Below are 16969 nucleotides of genomic sequence, written 5' to 3' on the forward strand. Positions count from 1 at the left end.
TATATAGGGCTGGTGAATAACCTGGTAGCAGTTTGGGTAGGATGTCTGTAACTCCTCCATAGTCTCCGCTATAGGGGAGCTCTCTGTAGCTAGCCTTCTGCTGGAAGTTGAGGAAGGCACACTAATGGTTTGGGGAAGTGTTTTGAGATATGAGTGAAAAGAAGTCTGGAATGGACAGGGACTGATGGGAATTTGTTGTGTAAGTGATGCCTCTACCATGCAGTCACCTAGATCAGAGTGCTGGTTGGGGACACCCTTCCCTGGCTCCTTCTCCTTTAAAAAGAATTTGTATTTATATTTAATGTCACCTGCTTTAACAAGCTGCACTGCCACTCCCTGTTAGATGTATTATATTCTTACTATCAGCATCAAACCCAGGCTTTAACTTCCTGCATATTTTTTTCCAAGCCTTGCAAGTGTAGAAGTTGGTTTAATGTTGTTTATGTCCAGAAAAAAAATAATCTTGAGTTTTGTGTTTCTAAATACATACATCACTGAAATGAATTTGCATTAATTTGCATGGAGGGAAGTGCCAGATTTCCCCATCCTTTGGTGTTTCCCTCTTGTTTGGTTGCTGGCTCAGGGCTGTGCAGCGTCTGGAGGTGGTTCTGCCCTTTGACCGTCAGACAGCAAAGCACTGAGGGCTGCTCTGCCAGCATTCAGCTCATCCCTGCATACTTGCATGCTTTGTTCTTGCAGAACATTGTTCCTTGCTTTGTGGTGTGGTTTGTTTTTTCCCTGCCAGACCATCCTGGCCCACCCCGAGTGCTGTGCACCTCTCTAAGCCCAGCCATTGCTGCTGCCATCCCGGGGGTTGCTCTGGGTGTGCCTGGGCTGCGCAGGGCGATGCCCAGGAACGATGTCATGGTGTCAGACAGGTCTTGAATATTTCATGAGAACCTGACACGCTCCTCTCACAAGGCAGAGCTGAAGAGAGTCCAGTTATCAAAATAATATCGAGCCAATAAGCATGGCATGGGTGGAGCTACTGCAGCACCTAAGTAATTCTGAATGAAGACCCTTTTATTAAGCACGCTGAATGAACTGGGTTACTTGGCTGGTGACAAGAGCAGGGAATTCCTTAGCTTTATTAGTGCACCCTGAAAAAATATCCAGCTTTCTTTTCTATGAAGCCTGTGAAGCCCCAGCATTATAGGAAAGGGATTGATCAGGAGCTGGCTGTTATGAATTTTTCATGAGCTGGTGTGCGGGGCTGAATGGCTCCGGCGCGCGTCGGTGTGTAGCTGGCAGGCAAAGCTGCATCCACAGGGAGCCTGCTGACACAGAAACACTTTGGCGCATTTTCAGAGGGAGAGCTGGGCTGATAAAGGGTTTTCTGACAGCCCCGGCTTATCACCCTTCGATTTCTGCTGCCGTTGCTTCGGGCAGCCTTGCCATTTGGAGCCCAGCCTGGTTGAATGAGCAGGGGCAAGCTCTGCTCATTTATCAGCAGTTTTCATCTGCGGCGCTGCCGGCGCGATGCATTTTTGGTACCTTCTCTGAATGGTGAGAGCTCGCAGAACGCCTGAGCTATGACAGCAAAAGATTCTTCTAAGGAACTTGCTACTCCAGAGTCCGAGATTTACATCAGGACTTTCAAAGAACAAATGCATTTAGAGCTTGAGCTTCCCAAGCTGCCTGGGAACAGACCTACGTCTCCCAAAATTTCTCCTCGCAGCTCCCCGAGGAACTCTCCCTGCTTTTTCAGAAAGTTGCTGGTGAACAAAAGCATCCGCCAGCGCCGGCGCTTCACCGTGGCACATACCTGGTAAGCTCTGCTGGGGATCGGCCTGGGGTTGCCCAGCTGCCTTTTAACGTGGGGAGAAAAAAGGCAGCTGAGATTCACTCAGGGTCCTCCTTGTGAGTGCTGAATGAAGGGAGCAGAAGGCAGCCCCCAGTATGTATAATGCAGTGTCTTGACAATCGTCATTCAGCTTCTGTGCCCTGGGGGAGAAACTCAGCCCTGTTATTCCCGTGTGCTGTGGTTAATCTCTGTCAAACAAAGGCAGCAGCCCCTAACTTTCCCAGGTTGTTATGTTGTTGGAGGGACAACACATGAATTCATTTCAGAGCCTTCAAGGCGTGTTGTTTTCTTTCCCCCTCACCCCGTGTCAGCTCCGGCTGTGGATGACAGCACAGTGCAGACAGGGTGATGTGGGTAGGGAGTTAAATGCTGGTAAAGGGCTTTAACTTCACCGTAAGGGGCTTTTAAATTGTTTTGCTGCTGCAAATAGCCCTTCTTTCAGCCATTTTTTCAAGGCAACTCCAGCTAAGAATCATCTTTTCCCTCCCTTTAAATTGCTAAGCCCCAAACAGTCCATTTGCACACAGTTACGGCTCTGCCTGTCAGTTATCCTGGATACACCGTGCCACAAGCAGGGAAATCTTCTTTTTCTGGGTCTGCCACTGTTCACATTTTACATTCCAAAAGTCTGTATCAGTATGCACCAGTTGACTGTAGGAATTAAAGCAGAGAACTTTGAGTAAGGTGAATGTTAAACCCTTGCTCATCCATAGATGGAATCAGAGGAGAGGATGAAGCTGTCCCATTTCTCTCTGCACAGGCCAGGGGTTTGAGGGTCTCTCAAACACCCATCCTTACCTGCTACTTTTTCAGACAGAAGATGCTTTTAAAATGGTTTGAATAATGCTGAAATATTTCAGAGGTGTTTTTACTCCTGAGGCGAATTGCTAATGGCTCAGAGTGGATTAGTGACTCCTGCATTCAACTGGTGCCGTTGATCAGTAGGAAAAATAAGAGGAAAAGCTAAACTTTGATAGCAGGAGATTGTACTGAGTAGAGCTGGGAGAACTAACTGCCTTCTAAATTATTTTTCAGCACAGCTTGAAATGAATTTGGGGGGGTAGCAGCATTCAATTCCAATCAGAATTCTAGCATCATGCAGACTTTCTGCCCCTTTTTTTTTTTTTTTAATTATTATTATTCCTTTTAATCCAGGCAGTAATACCAGCTACCCAAACTGGTGCTGTCAGGGCTTCAGTATGGTATTTAGCTTCCTCCAGCATCTTAATTGGTTGCAGTCGGTAGTGTTTAGGTTTATGCACGTTAATTCCCTCCAACATCTGTCGTACCTCTTAATGTTTAAACAGTGGGATGCTGCTCCGCTAGCATGTTGGGAGAGATCTGTGATATGGGGAGATGGTGCTGCTGGGAATTTGTAGAGCACACAGTGTGGTCAGGCTCAGCACAGGGTGTCTGTATTGTTTGGTGACAAAAATAATCACGGAATTGTTTAGGTTGTAAGAGACCTTTGAGATTATCAGGCCCAACTGTTGAAGGGAAGCAGCTTCTGCTCCTGAGTCCCTCCTGCATCGTTTCAGTTTGTCCCTAAGATTCATAGAATCATAGAATGGTTTGGTTTGGAAGGGATCTTAAAGATCTGGTTCCAACCCCCTGCCGTGGGCAGAGACACCTAGACCAGCTTGTTCAAGGCTCCATCCAACCTGGCCTTGAAGACCTCCAGGGAGGGGGCATCTACAGCTTCCCTGGGCAACCTGAGATTCATCTCAGCCTCTTTCTCCACTGGTTTCCTCCAGCCTTGTTTGTGCTGACTGCACCCAACCCTCCCCAGTCAGATCCTTCATTCTTACCCTTTCTCCTCACTTGGCTCCCTCAGACTGGGAAGGATCACAGATGACACTCCTGTTTTACCAGGTTTTGCCCAGGCTGCCTTGTGCCCTGCTCCTCCTAGCTCAGCCACCTGTTTGGAGCCCCTGGTTGCTCTGTGGGTCTGAAAATGGCACAAAGTGAATCTGACCACATCACTTGCTTGTGTCTCTGCCACTTCACACCTTGATGGCTGCCATTCCTGCTTGCTCACCTCCTAGAGAGGTCGAGTGCATGGTCCTGCTTCATCCACAGAACACAGCTAGTCCCAGAGATCAACTCTGCAGCTGCTGCTGCCCCTACTGCAAAATGCTGACCCACACTCACAGCTATGTGCTTAGGTAGATGTGTATTTATATACAGCTGCACACACACATATTTATAGATGCAATTGATCATCTCCACTTACTCAGCTTGCAGAGGAGGTGGGATTACTTGGGGTTCATTTTTTAGTGAAATGCTGAAAGGTTTCCATATTCTTCCCACTGTCTAAAGTTTGTAATACCAGGTTCTGAACTGCACTTAAGTGTTTTAACTTTAGTTAAGAAGCAAACTCCTGTGGAAGTGAAAGAAATCAACCTTGCAAGGCCAGGTGAGTGTGAGGACATGTTTAATGCAGTCCACACAGAAAACACACCCAGAGTATTTCCAGCTTGCTTTAGCATGTTATAAACCAGGAGGGAAATTACACTCTTCCCATTTCATGCCTGTCTGACTCCTGCCTGTGTGTAGTAGATGGTGCTTCCAGCTCTGCAACCGAATTTGCTTCTGAGCTGTGATTTCATTGTGCAGTGCATGGAGACATCATCACCTGTGCTGAGCACAAATGCCACTTACGTAAGGTGCTCTTTTGTGTTGAGCTGGGAGGTAGTGTCTGGGTAGCAAAGGAATTGCTTCAGGAGTAAATGTAGAGGAAATATCATCAACACAGTAATATGAAGCAAGGAAATGAAATTTTGCTGATAGCATAGAATCTGTAACTTCCATAGCCTAATAAGCAGTGAAATTCCTCACTTTTGGGGTTGGTGGTGTGGTAAATGATCTTTCACCACCTTTATCATTGTTGTTAATGTTGCTTGATGAGTCTTCTACTCCCTCTTCTCTGCTGCTTACTTTCACTTTGCTGTCTTTCCTTCCTCTTCTTTCTCTAACTAATTCCCTTTTCTAGGCATTATCCTTCTATTCTAATGGAATGCATTTTCAACTTCTCTCTGCTGCTGCTGAAATATTTCTCATCACAAATTTCAGATTGCCTTTAAAAAACAAAGCCATGACTCAAATACTTCTGCACTCTGAATCTCTATTTTCCTCAAGATCCAGTTCTCATGACCAGTGTGTCAGCAGAGTTGTCCTCAAGCGTCTGTCAGGCTGATCCTTCTCCAAACCCTTTAAGAGTGGCTGGTGTTGCTGTGTCCAGTCTTCAGATGCCTCATCTTAAGCCTTTGGTCTTAAAATGGTCACCAGAAGCCACAAGTGTCATTCCTGTTTGTTTACCTCTGGCATTTTTGGCCTGGGAAAGCCCACATCCTTTTTCTTCCTTTCTGACAGTCTCCTCCTATCATTTGAATTTTGGGACTCCTGTGAGGGAAAGAGCAGGCAGTACCTGTTAGCAGCTATCTAAATTTTGCTCATGCAGTGCACCCTAGTTGCAGAGTTTTCCTCTGTGGTCACCAGAGAGAGGACTTCATCTGTAAAAGACAAGGACCTACCAAGGAGCTGTCTCATGTAAGCAAGAAATGGCAGGTTCCCTCTTTGCTGTTCAAGGTTTGTTCTCCCTCACCCTGGCCTTATCCTGAGGACTTCCAAAGCAATGGCTTTAAAAATAGCTTTTAGTTTCTACAGGTCTTGTATCATCAATGCTGTTAATTTCCTTGGGATTATACTCAAAGAAAGGTCCTGCTCAGCTATGTCTTGGAAGATCCTCAATGTCTTCTAAAAGAAAGTATTTTCTAAGAGCACTCTGCTGCTTATCAGTTTTACTTGCAATATTTATCCTCAAGATTATAAATAATTATTCAGTATTCATACAGCTTGTTCGAACCTTGTTCGACTTCTAACACACAGGCTACAGGTGCTGGAACAGGATGCCTAGGGAGGTGGTGGAGTCACCATCCCTGGAGGTGTTCAAGGAGCATGTGGAAGTGGAAGGTGGGGACATGGTTTAATGGCCATGGTGGTGTGGGGTGCACTGATTTCTAGACTGTGATGTTTAGTGGCTGTTCTTAACTAAGATTTTGTGGTGTGTCCTGATCAGTGCCATGGTAGAGCAGGTTCTGCTCAGAGCTGTGGCTGCTGAGCTCAGCCCCTGCTCAGGGCTGGCACTGTGTGGGGCTCAGGGTGGATTTCTGCAGCCAGGGGCTGCTGCTAGCAGTGAGAACCTGATGGGGACAGGCACTGCCTGGGCTGGGCTGCACAAAGCCTCTGCCTTGGACTTGCTCCTGCCCACACCAAGGGTACTGCCACAGTTCATGCCCCATGCTGGGGGCAGGAAGGCAGATGTGGCACCTGTGGGGAGGAACAGCCAGGACAGGGAACCCTCAACTGCCCAACAAGGGATTGCAGCCCATGGATGGCATCTGTAGGAGATAGCTGAGGAAGCACCAGGGTCAAGCCTCTTTTTCCCTGGCTGATGTCCCAGGAGGCCTCTGTCCCTTCTGATTTCCATTCCCATCCCTGTGTTCCTGAATCCAGCTCCAGAGTCTGGTTCCCATCTGCTGCTGAGTTGAGGCTGGGACTTGCCCAGTGCCTGCCCCCAGCATCAGTGGTGCCCATGGTGCCATCATTGCCATCATGTGTTGGGTTCCATATGGATTGGTGTCTCTGTGTCTCTATTCCATGGCATTGCTCTTTCCATCCCAGCTGGATTAGTTTGTTTCACACCCCATCAGTCTCGCTGCCTTCTTCCCTTGCTCTTCCCTTTAGGAAGCAGAGGCGTTTAAACGTCTGTCACTTGTCTAGTGGCTGGCCCAGCCCTACGCCATGACATGGCTCTTTTCAAATTAATTCCCATTTAGCTGTCATCATTTTAAGCCTGACTTTTTTCCCTTTTTTGAATTTTTTTGCTTTAGACCTGTTATAAAGAAAATCGAGGACAGAGAGGGTCCAGCAGAACATTTTGCTCTGACTTTTCTTTTGCTTATCCTTAAGTGCAGCTGAAACACAGACGTGCATTTGCTTTCTACCACACAATGTCTAATGTACCTCAGATGCCAGCCTTAATTGGTTGAAAGCATGATCAGTTTTCATTATACATTTATCCCCAGTGGTAGAATCCAAGGGGTTCAATAGGAGGGCACAGTCCACTCTGAGGGGCAGCATTTGAGTTGTTTCTAAGCCTGGTGAATAGCAACTGAGGGATTTAATGGCTTGGAGATGTAAAATACACTAGAGACAAATCAAAGCTATCAAAAGATATCACAGTTTAGTTTTCTTTCTGATCCTTGTGCTTCTAGAACCAAATAAGAAAGGCTTGACCTAGTGGCAGCTCACAATTGAATAGTGCTTCAGGAAATTCACATTTGGAGAGTATGTCCTTGGAATTCCTGAAGCATTTGGAAGGTCCATAAATTTCCCCAGTGATCTGGTCATGTTATAGTGCTGTGCACAACTTGCAGGACAGAGCTCATGTGGTGGAGTGGAGCTCCTGGTAGGATACTGAGGTGCTGGAGCATGTCCAGACATGGGCAACAAAGCTGATGAAGGATCTGGTGAACAGGGCTGGTGAGGAGCAGCTGAGGGATCTGGGGTTGTTTAGCCTGGAGAAGAGAAGGCTGAGGGGAGATATCATTGTTCTCGACAACTCCCAGAGAGGAGGCTGGTGTTAGGTGGCGGTTGGTTTCTTCTCCCTAGTAGCAGGTGATAGAATGAGAGGAGAAGGCCTGAAATTGTGCCAGGGATGTTTAGATTGGAGATTAGGAAAAAATTCTTCACAGAGTGGGTTCCTGGGCATCAGAACAAGCTGTCCAGGGAGGGAGGTGGTGGATTCACCATCCCTGGAGGTGTTCCAGAAGCACATGGATGTGGCACTTTGAACATGGCTTAATGATCATAGCGGTGTTAGGTTGGACTGAACATTCTTAGAGGTCTTTTTATACTGAAACAATTACCCCTCCTGGAGTCCATTTCAGGACCAAGCCCTACCCCCTCCAACTGCAATGCTGTAGCCTCTACCCTGTGCTGGCATCCCCTGCACCAGAGCTCCTGATCTGAGGTCTCCTGGCCGTCTCTTGTCAGTGCTTGGGCAGTTACCTCTCTGGCAGTACTGCATGATTTGCTTTTGGACCTGTTTCAGCTTCGCTGTATTTATGTAGCAGCACACATTTCCGTACTTCAGGATTGAACAACACCCCTGTCTGTGCTTTGAGCTGATCTGCCTGGTTTCTCACTGCCTATTCGTGTAATTTCAAGTTTATTTTTGAGAAATAAGATGATTCTCTTGCTTTCTGGAGTTTCTCTTTAGGAGTGGGACTGGTATTGGACACTCTGCATTGCTCAGTTATCTATGGGAAGTCCTAGGAGAAACAAGATGAAGGGAGTAGGGAAAAGGGTGGGGAAAAACCAGAAGGTTCTTCTGTTTTCCTCTGCTGAGTATGTTCTCCCATCTGTCCTGAGGAGAGTTCCTGAGTGCTAGCAGTGAGTGGCAGGAAGGATTCCAAAGGACAGGAGGGTGAGGAGGATGGAGCTCTTCAGACAGCAGAAATAAGCACACACAACAAATGCACAACCTGCTGTGCAGGCTTTACATCTGCTCTGACTGCAAGGAGTGTCTCCAAACTCTCTCTGTAACCACAGAGGACAGCAAGGAGAAACTTCTGCCAGCCCTTAACCACTTATGTAGGAAAATGTGGTATTAAAATACTCAGCAGCTGTTAATGATTCCAGCTAAGTGCAACAGATAATTGTATTTATGATCGTTTGATTGTGACAGATTCAGACCTTTGTCAGAGGGATGAAGAGAGTGCATCCCTTCTTGGAGAAATCCACACTGTTGCTGGAGTTGGTGATATCTTGAAGTAGATTTTGATGTGTGCAGGAATCAACCTGCTCTCATTGGAGATTCACAGATTGCTTTGGGTTGGAAGGGACCCTCAAAAGCCATGCTGTCCAACTCACCTGCTGTCAGCAGGGACACCTCCAGCTAGATCAGGCTGCCCAGGGCCACATCAAGTCTGATCTTGAATGTCTCCAGTGATAGGGCCTCAGCCACATCTCTGGGTAACCTATTCTAGAGTTTTACCACTGTCATTGTAAAGAATTTCCTCCTGATGTCCAACCTAATTTTACCCTGCTCCAGTTTATGTCTCTGCTCACTGCAGGGAGGTTGGACTAGTTGACCTTTAAAGGTCCCTTCCAACCTAAAGCATTCTATGAATATAGATTCAGAGAGGTTTCATGACTTACTGTGGTGGCTGAGACCTGCCTGGAGAATCCCTACCCTCCGACTCTCATACCCAGGCTTAATTACAAAGTTAGTGATTTCTGTGCCAAGATGGTTTCTTAGGCAGGCTTTGCTGTTGAATTGAGCTTTGTGGAAAGCTTGTGTTGATGTGTGAAAGTTGCCTTTGTGATAGCATCTACAGATTGGTGCTGTGTGTTTCCAGGAGGTACAGTTGGCTCTTTACGTGCTCGAGTTGGTTGCCAGGACAGACTGATACACCAGGAGTATGTCTGCCACATAATTTATGCAGTGTAGATTAGCTTCACTGCAGAGCTCTACAGTCTCTGGTCCAGCATTGTGGGGTTTCAATGATTTTCAGCTTTTTGAGTTGTAAATAAGCACAGCCAGCACTCCTCAAGTATCTCCATGTTTGACTTGTATTGTCTGGCATTACCTTAGGAGAACATCACAATGATGGGATGGTTTGATGTCACATGGTGAAGGTTTAGAGGTGTCCTATGAAGACAGGCTGAAAGAATTTGAACTGTTCAGCCTGGAAAAGAGGAGGCTCTGGAGAGGTCTTAGAGCTGCTTTTCAATATCTGAAGGGGACCTAGAGGAAAGCTGGGGAGGGACTGTTTAGAAGGGCCTGTGGTGATAGAATGAGAGGCAATGGTTTGAAACTGGAGCAGGGGAGATTTAGGTTGGACATCAGGAGGAAGTTCTGCACACATGTGAGGGTGGTGAAATACTGGAACAAATTGCTCAGATGTGGTTCAGGCCCCATCCCAACCCAGTGCAATCTGTGAATCTGTGGTTTGGCCAGTTGGGTTTGTAGGTTCTTCCATAATGATCATCGTATGGGCATTCTATTGTAGTAAAAAACTCCGTTCAGCATAAAACATGGACCGAGTGTCACAGCAAATGCTCTGCTCACTCCCTGGTGAGTGGATTTCACAGAACCCCAGAACCCCAGCACAGTGGAGGTATTTGGTACCACACCAAGTTGCTCAAGGTCTCATCCAACCTGGCCTTGAACACCTGCAGGATAGGGGCATCCACACCCTCTTGGGCAACCTGTTCCAGTGTCTCACCACCCTCACTGTCAAGAATTTCTTCCTAATCTCCAGTCTAAATCTGCCCTCTTGTTCCAACCCTTCTGCCACAGGCAGGACACCTTCCTCTAAACCAGGTTGCTCCAGGCCTGTCCAACCTGGCCTTGATTTCTTTATCAGGGGATAGCAGTAGATCAATCAAGTGTTTGTCTAACATACACCAAAGCATAGTTGGTTTTTTTTTCTTTGTTTAAAAATTTAATTTTTTTTTTTTTTTTTTTTTTTTTACCATAAGAAGAAAAAAAAAATCAGCTAATACATTGTTGTTTCTCTAGAGCCTTAGTCTTACATTGCTTAATACCTGCTCTGCCCCTCAGCAATACCTCCCTGTAGTCTTGAGAGACCAAACAATAGTTGAGAAACTTAAAAACTTCAAGATTTGTTGCAGTGCTGGAGGTTTATCTGAGAGAAGAAACTGAATCTGTGCATGCATCCCTTGGAAAACAAACCCGTATTTCACTTGAATTAATATATTTTTTTCTGTGGGTAGCTATGACAATATTTTACCCCCAGAACACGACCAGCTGCTTTTGCAGCAGTCTGGCTTTGCTTTAGCACGATGCCTGTGTGTCACTGTTTGAGTACACGAGAGAAACGTCTATTATTGATTACCAGCTGCAGCCGTCTGTTGTGCTGCGGTGCTCAGGCCTGCTGGGCAGTGCTGCCTGTTGAATCAGGAGCTTGGTGACATCACAGCGAGCCACCAGCTGGGCTCAGGTTGGAGGTGGACATTTTGTGTGTCATGCCCCTTTGCAGATCGCCTCGGGATGGAAGGCTGCGAGTCAGAGAGGCACTTGGGGCGTCTGTTTGACGGCTGATTAAGTGTGAGTCAGCAGGGTGCCCAGGAAAGCCAACGGCATCCTGGCTTGAATTAGAAACATGGTGGCCAGCAGGAACAGGGAATTGATCATAGGTTGGACTTTGATCTCTGTGCTCTTTTCCATCCTGGTTGATTCTGTGATCCCCCTGTGCTCAGCACTGGTGAGGCCACACTTTGAGTATTGTGTTTGGTTCTGGGCCCCTCACTACAAGAGAGGCATTGAGGTGCTGGACTGCATCTAGAGAAGGACAATGAGGCTGGTGAAGGGTCTGGAGAACAGGTGAGGAACACTCTGAGGGAGCTGGGGTTGTTCAGTCTGGAGAAGAGGAGGCTGAGGGAAGACCTCATTGCTCTCTACAACTACATGAAGGGAGGTTGAAGCAAGGAGAGGGCAGCTTTTTCTCCCGGGTGGCAAGTGACAGGACCGGAGGAAATGGTTTCAGGCTGTACCATGGAGGTTCAGGCTGCATGCTGAGAAATACTTCTTCACAGAGAGGGTTAGCAGACATTGGAATGGTGTGCCTATGATAGTATAGTCATTGTCCCTGGAGGTGTTTAAGCAGCTTGTGGACCTGGTACTTAGGGACGTGGTTTAGTGTTCACCCTTCAGTACTGGGTCAAAGGTTGGACTGGATGATCTTTGAGGTCTCTTCCAACTGGATGTTTCCTGTGGTTCTGTGAAACCTTCTGAGGGTGCACTCAATCTTGCAGTCAATATCATTGACTGAGATATTGAACAGCACTGGTCCCAGTACAGACCCAGAAGGGACACCACTTGTCCCCTATCTCCATCTGGACAGCAAGCTGTTGACCACTGCCATTCAGGCAGTCCAATAGCAAACAAAGAGCAGCTCTAATTTCCACATTGTAACTTCCCAAACCAAAACAGTTCTATGATTCTATTCTCCCATTTTCCATGTCACTGGGGTGGTGCACTTAAATAGGACTACAGATTGCTTTTAGTTCTACTTCCAATAAAATTAATTGACCAAAGTATGAAGAACTTGGAGCAAGAAGGCTGACAAGAGTGAGTAGTTTCAATTCAGTCATTAAATGAGTTAAGGAGAGAGGAAAGACATCCAGATAAGAGGAGGGGGCAGCTCTGAGAAACCAAAAATATACAGTTTGAGTTGTGTTTCAACATCTCAAACATCAGAGTAGGAAAAGAACTTTCAAACCTTCTGTTGCTTCAGAGATGGGACCCTACCACAAATAGTAGAGCTGATATGGATGGCCAGAGTGAGCCAAGGGATGAATGGTAGAGCTGAGGTGGCCAGAGTGAGCCAAGGGATGAATGGTGGAGCTGAGGTGTCCAGAGGGAGCCAAGGGATGAATGGTGGAGCTGAGGTGTCCAGAGGGAGCCAAGGGATGAATGGTGGAGCTGAGGTGTCCAGAGGGAGCCAAGGGATGAATGGTGGAGCTGAGGTTGCCAGAGGGAGCCAAGGGATGAATGGTGGAGCTGAGGTGGCCAGAGGGAGCCAAGGGGGTAACAACTGAAGGGCTGGACTAACTGACCCTGCTGCCAGATGGATCCAGCAGCCTCTTCATCTCAGCAGCTTCTCTCTCTGTAGAAGCAGCAGCAGCCAGCTGGCTTTGCTGTCCTTGGCAAAGAAAGCAGTGAGGACGTGGATTTTATTCTTTAATTATTATTTTTTTAATGTTATTGCCGTAAGAATCTGCTGCTTAAGGAAGCTGCCTGTTTTGATGCTGCCTACAACTTATTTGGACTGGAGAAGAAGAGCTATTGTCTGCCCTCTCTGGATCTGAATATTACCTTTATATGTTCAACCTAACATTGTATAGAGACCTTCTGCCTCTTTTTGCTTTTTTCTTTCCTAAGCCAACAAGTTGCATTTTCTCATGTTGGACCAATTTATTGCAGTTTTCTCCACACCAGATGTAAATGCTGTGAAGGCAAAATATCTGCATGGTGGTGAACTGAATTAAATGGCAACCATTTTATCACTTTGCCCTGAATCAATCTGTGCTCATGTGGGGAAAGAGGTTTTTTGTGGCTCTTTCCACCGCTCCATGTGCTTCCAGCATGACGCGGTTCAGTCTTTGCTAGGAATGTGATTTCTTTTTGCTATGTGGTTGTGTGTGGTGCATCGTGATGCAGAGCTAGAAAAGGATAAAATAAATGAATAAAAATGTTGCAGGTAGACTCTCAGATATGCACACCCTGAATAATTTACAGAATCACAGAATCCCAGCATTGTGGGATTTGGAAGTAACCTCTGGAGATCATTCAGTTCAACCCCCCGCTGCTAAAGCAGGGGCACCCACAGCAGCTTGCACAGGATCACAATGGCCAGGCAGGTTTGGAATCCCTCCAGAGATTCCTCTCTGGGCAGCCTGCTCCAGGGCTACAGCACACTTACAGCTAAGAATTTTCTCCTCCTGTTCAGATGGAACCTCCTGGGTTCCAGTTTGTGCCTGTTGCCTCCTGTCCTGTCACTGGGCACTTCTGACAAGCGTCTGGACCCATCCTCTCTCTAGCTCTTGCTGAGTGTTGAGTAGATCCCCTCTGAGGCTGCTCTTCTCCAGGCTCAACAGCCCCAGGTCTCTCAGCCTTTCCTCCTCACAGAGATGCTCCAGGCCCCTCATTAGGGGAAATTGTCTTGGTTCAGTAGCTTTGTGGATTCCTGTTTTGTTGATTTGGGATACAGCTCGCTGTCTAGACGTTGGCATGGTAAAGTGAGCATGCTGTACATCTGAACACATACCTCCTGAAAGGAAACATAAGGAGACATAAATCTCATTTTATCAGTCAAAGAAAACAGAAATCTGTTAGGTTTTTAATTTATTTTCTCTCTCAGCTCAGGAAGGACTTTTACACAGGCACAGGTTCACAAAGTGCAAGAACAACCAAAATGTTGACGAACTGCTCTCCAGTGTTGTTTTTACCCTAGGATCATTCTACTTGTTGTGTGTTCTTGTTCGAGCCTGCAGAATATAGTTTGTAAATTAAGGGTTGCTTGCTGTCTTTTCAATCTATCAAGACCCATATCAAGAGCTCTGTGATAATTAGAAACATTTTGTGCTGCTACTTGGTTTCACAAAGCTTTAATGAACCTGCTGACATTGTGCATAGGCAGGTAATGATTGCACAGTGATGGACAACTTCATTAGGTGAGAGGGAAAGTTTTCCTTCAGAGCAATAATGCAAAATTAGCTCTTGGGGTTTTATTGGATTCATTATTGCAAAGGTAATTGGGGAGTCTGAAACTGTGCTGAGCCTGGTGTGCTCTGGAGCTCCTGCCACAGCAATGAGGTCTGAGGAGAACTGGCAATGTTATAGAATCATTGCAGGTTGGAATGAGACACTTGAACGTGTCCAGAGAAGGGCAATGAGGCTGCTGAGAGTCCTTGGGCACAAGCCCCACATGGAGAGGCTGTGGGAGCTGGGATTGTTGAGCCTGGAGAAGAGGAGGCTCAGGGGAGACCTTATTGCTCTCTACAACTACCTGAAGGGTGGATGTAGCCAGGAGGGAGTTGGTCTCTTCTCTCAAGCAGCCAGCACCAGAACAAGAGGACAAAGTCTCAAGCTGTGCCAGGGGAAGTTTAGGCTTGAGATGAGGAGAAAGTTCTTCACCGAGAGTGTCATTAGCCATTGGAATGTGCTGCCCAGGGAGGTGGTGGAATCACCATCCCTGGAGGTGTTCAAGAGGGGATTGGACGTGGCACTTGGTGCCATGGTATAGTCATGGGGTCTGTGGTGACAGGTTGGACTTGATGATCTTCGAGGTCTCTTCCAACCTTGGTGATTCTGTGATTCTGTGAAAAGACCTCGAAGATCATCAAGTCCAACCTTCTGCCCAATGGCTTCATGAGCACTAATCCATGTCCCCAAGTGCCATGTCCATGGGTTTCTTGAATGCCTCCAGGGATGGTAACTCCACCACCTCCCTAGGCAGCCTGTTCCAATGCCTGACCACTCTTGCAGTACAGAAAATCATCCTAATATCCAACTTAAACCCCCTCTGGGGCAACTTGAGGCCTTAACCTCTTGTCTTGTCATTAGCTGTCATCAGAAGGTCTTTGTAGGTTGAAGGATGCTTTCAGGTCTCTGTTCCTTAAAATGGTGATGAATTGTTGTTCAAGTTAATGCTTATCGTAGAGCTACAAATTATGGCTGCAAAGATAGAGACTCCCTTTTCACAAGGAGTCCTATGAAAAGATGAGAGGTAATGGATAGAAGTTCCTTCTGGGAAGGTTCTAATTGGACACAAGAGGAACGTTTTTCACAAGAATAATTGGCTACTGGAATCATCTCCCCGAGGAAGTGGTAGAGTCCCCAACACTGGACACTTTAAAGTCCTTGATGTCTTTTCCCACATAGGATTCTGTGATTCCATGATTGAATTTCTGTTTTTTGGTGCTAGGTTCTGCAGAGAGCTTCCCTTTTTTAAGCAGACAAGACAAGATGTGGGGGAAGAGTTAACAAAATGAACAGGATAAAAGCATCGTGCCCTGCATTGCTTAGATGATCAATCATCTTGAGTAGCTTTTCTTCTTTCTTTTTTCTGGATGGGATGGGGAAGGAAAACTAGTCAAAAAACTAGACATGTGGAAACTCAAGAAGAGGTTGGCAAGGAACACAGAGCCATGGCAAAAAACAGACTGGGACAGGAGGAGTTGGACACCACAGTAATCTCACTGTTTGTCACTAGCATGCCAGGCTGTTCTTTAGCAGTTCCAGCTCTGGAATTCAAGAGCAGTGTGGTTGGAAGAGACAATTCTTGAAAGACTTATCACTGTCTTTGGAATGAGGGGCCCAAATCTGAACCTAGTATTCAAGCTGTGGACTCACCAGTGCTCAGTCCGGGGGGGGGACAATGACTGTCCTGGTCCTGCTGGCCACAGTATTGTTGATCCAAGACAGGGTGCTGTTTGGCATGGCCAGCTGGGCAAGTCAGAAAAAGTATATTGTCTGCTCTGTGCTTCTAGCATGTCCATAGGAAAACACCCATTCTGGTCAGTGATTCGACATCTCAGGTGTTGGAACAGGCTGCCCAGGGAGGTGGTGGAGTCGCCATCCAAGGCGTTCAAGAAATGTGTGGCCATGGCACTTGGGGACATGGTTTAGTGGCCATGGTGGTGTTGGGTTGATGGTTGGACTCAGTGATCTTAGAGGTTTTTTCCAAGCCAAACAATTCTGTGATTCTGTGACACACATCTACAACACTGGGCAGGGAAGGAACTCCAAAATGCCTGAGGAGAGCTCCAGCGCTGAGCCACCAGAAGCAGATACTTTTACATACGGCTTTCCAGCACAGGTCCTCAACAGCATGGGCTTGTAAAACACTTCTGCCAGAGCACACTACCCAAGCCTCTTCACAGCAAATCCTATTGTTATGCAAATCCACGGGAACTTGATTTTTCAGGATACAATTTTGGTTTCTGAAGAGAAGGTAGGGCTATAACAGAAGTGCCTCCTGCTGTGAACATTGCTTATTTCCCCTGGAATTCATGCAAGGCTGAAAGGAGAGCATCAGAACCTGCATTTACTCCATTTCATTTTCATAGCTGGACAAATTAATCCCCATCTTGCTTTTTGTGACACTTGAACAGTGATAGTCTGCCTGTATGTTTGCAGCTCTTGGGGAAATAGGCATTTGAATCTCTGAAGGGTGGTTTTACAGAGATGTGATAGCTGGCACTGAAGCCTAACAGAGAAGCAGATGCTGTGTTGCTTAGGCTGACAGGCAGTTTGTTAGGTGTTCATAAACCCTGGCAGATAGGAAGACCCTGGACGAAGTAAGTGTGCAGGTTACTAACCTCAGGTCCTCACCTGAGAGGGGCAAAACTTCCTCCAAAGCCTGAATCCAAATGGAGTTTCTGGAATGATGGTCAGATTGAGGTGCTGGAGCATGCCCAGAGAAGGGCAACAAAGCTGGTGAAGGGTCTGGAGGACAGGTCTGGTGAGGGAGCGGTTGAGGGAACTGGGGTTGTTCAGCCTGGAGAAAAGGAGGTTGAGGGGAGACCTTCTGGCTCTTTACAACTTCCTGAAAGGAGTTTGGAGCCAGG

The 16969-nt window shown here is 46.7% G+C and overlaps 1 protein-coding gene across 3 annotated transcripts in view; it reads left to right on the forward strand.

Moving 5' to 3' along the window:
• The window catches only part of PDE4B (phosphodiesterase 4B), a 288611-nt gene that overhangs the window by 53870 nt on the left and 217772 nt on the right, over window positions 1–16969 (forward strand). The window contains exon 1 of one of the 3 annotated variants that reach the window (XM_068140842.1): window positions 1533–1768. The exons of 1 other annotated variant lie outside the window; for it this stretch is intronic. In XM_068140842.1, the coding sequence (XP_067996943.1) occupies window positions 1533–1768 (236 nt within the window). Of the gene's footprint in view, window positions 1–1532; window positions 1769–16969 lie in introns of those variants that run through there. One more of the 3 variants, XM_068140849.1, reaches the window with a different exon arrangement.

The sequence above is a fragment of the Melanerpes formicivorus genome, unplaced genomic scaffold, assembly GCF_026170545.1.
Source record: "Melanerpes formicivorus ecotype bairdi unplaced genomic scaffold, bMelFor1.0.p_v2 SCAF_7, whole genome shotgun sequence".
Classification (NCBI taxonomy): Eukaryota; Metazoa; Chordata; class Aves; order Piciformes; family Picidae; genus Melanerpes; species Melanerpes formicivorus.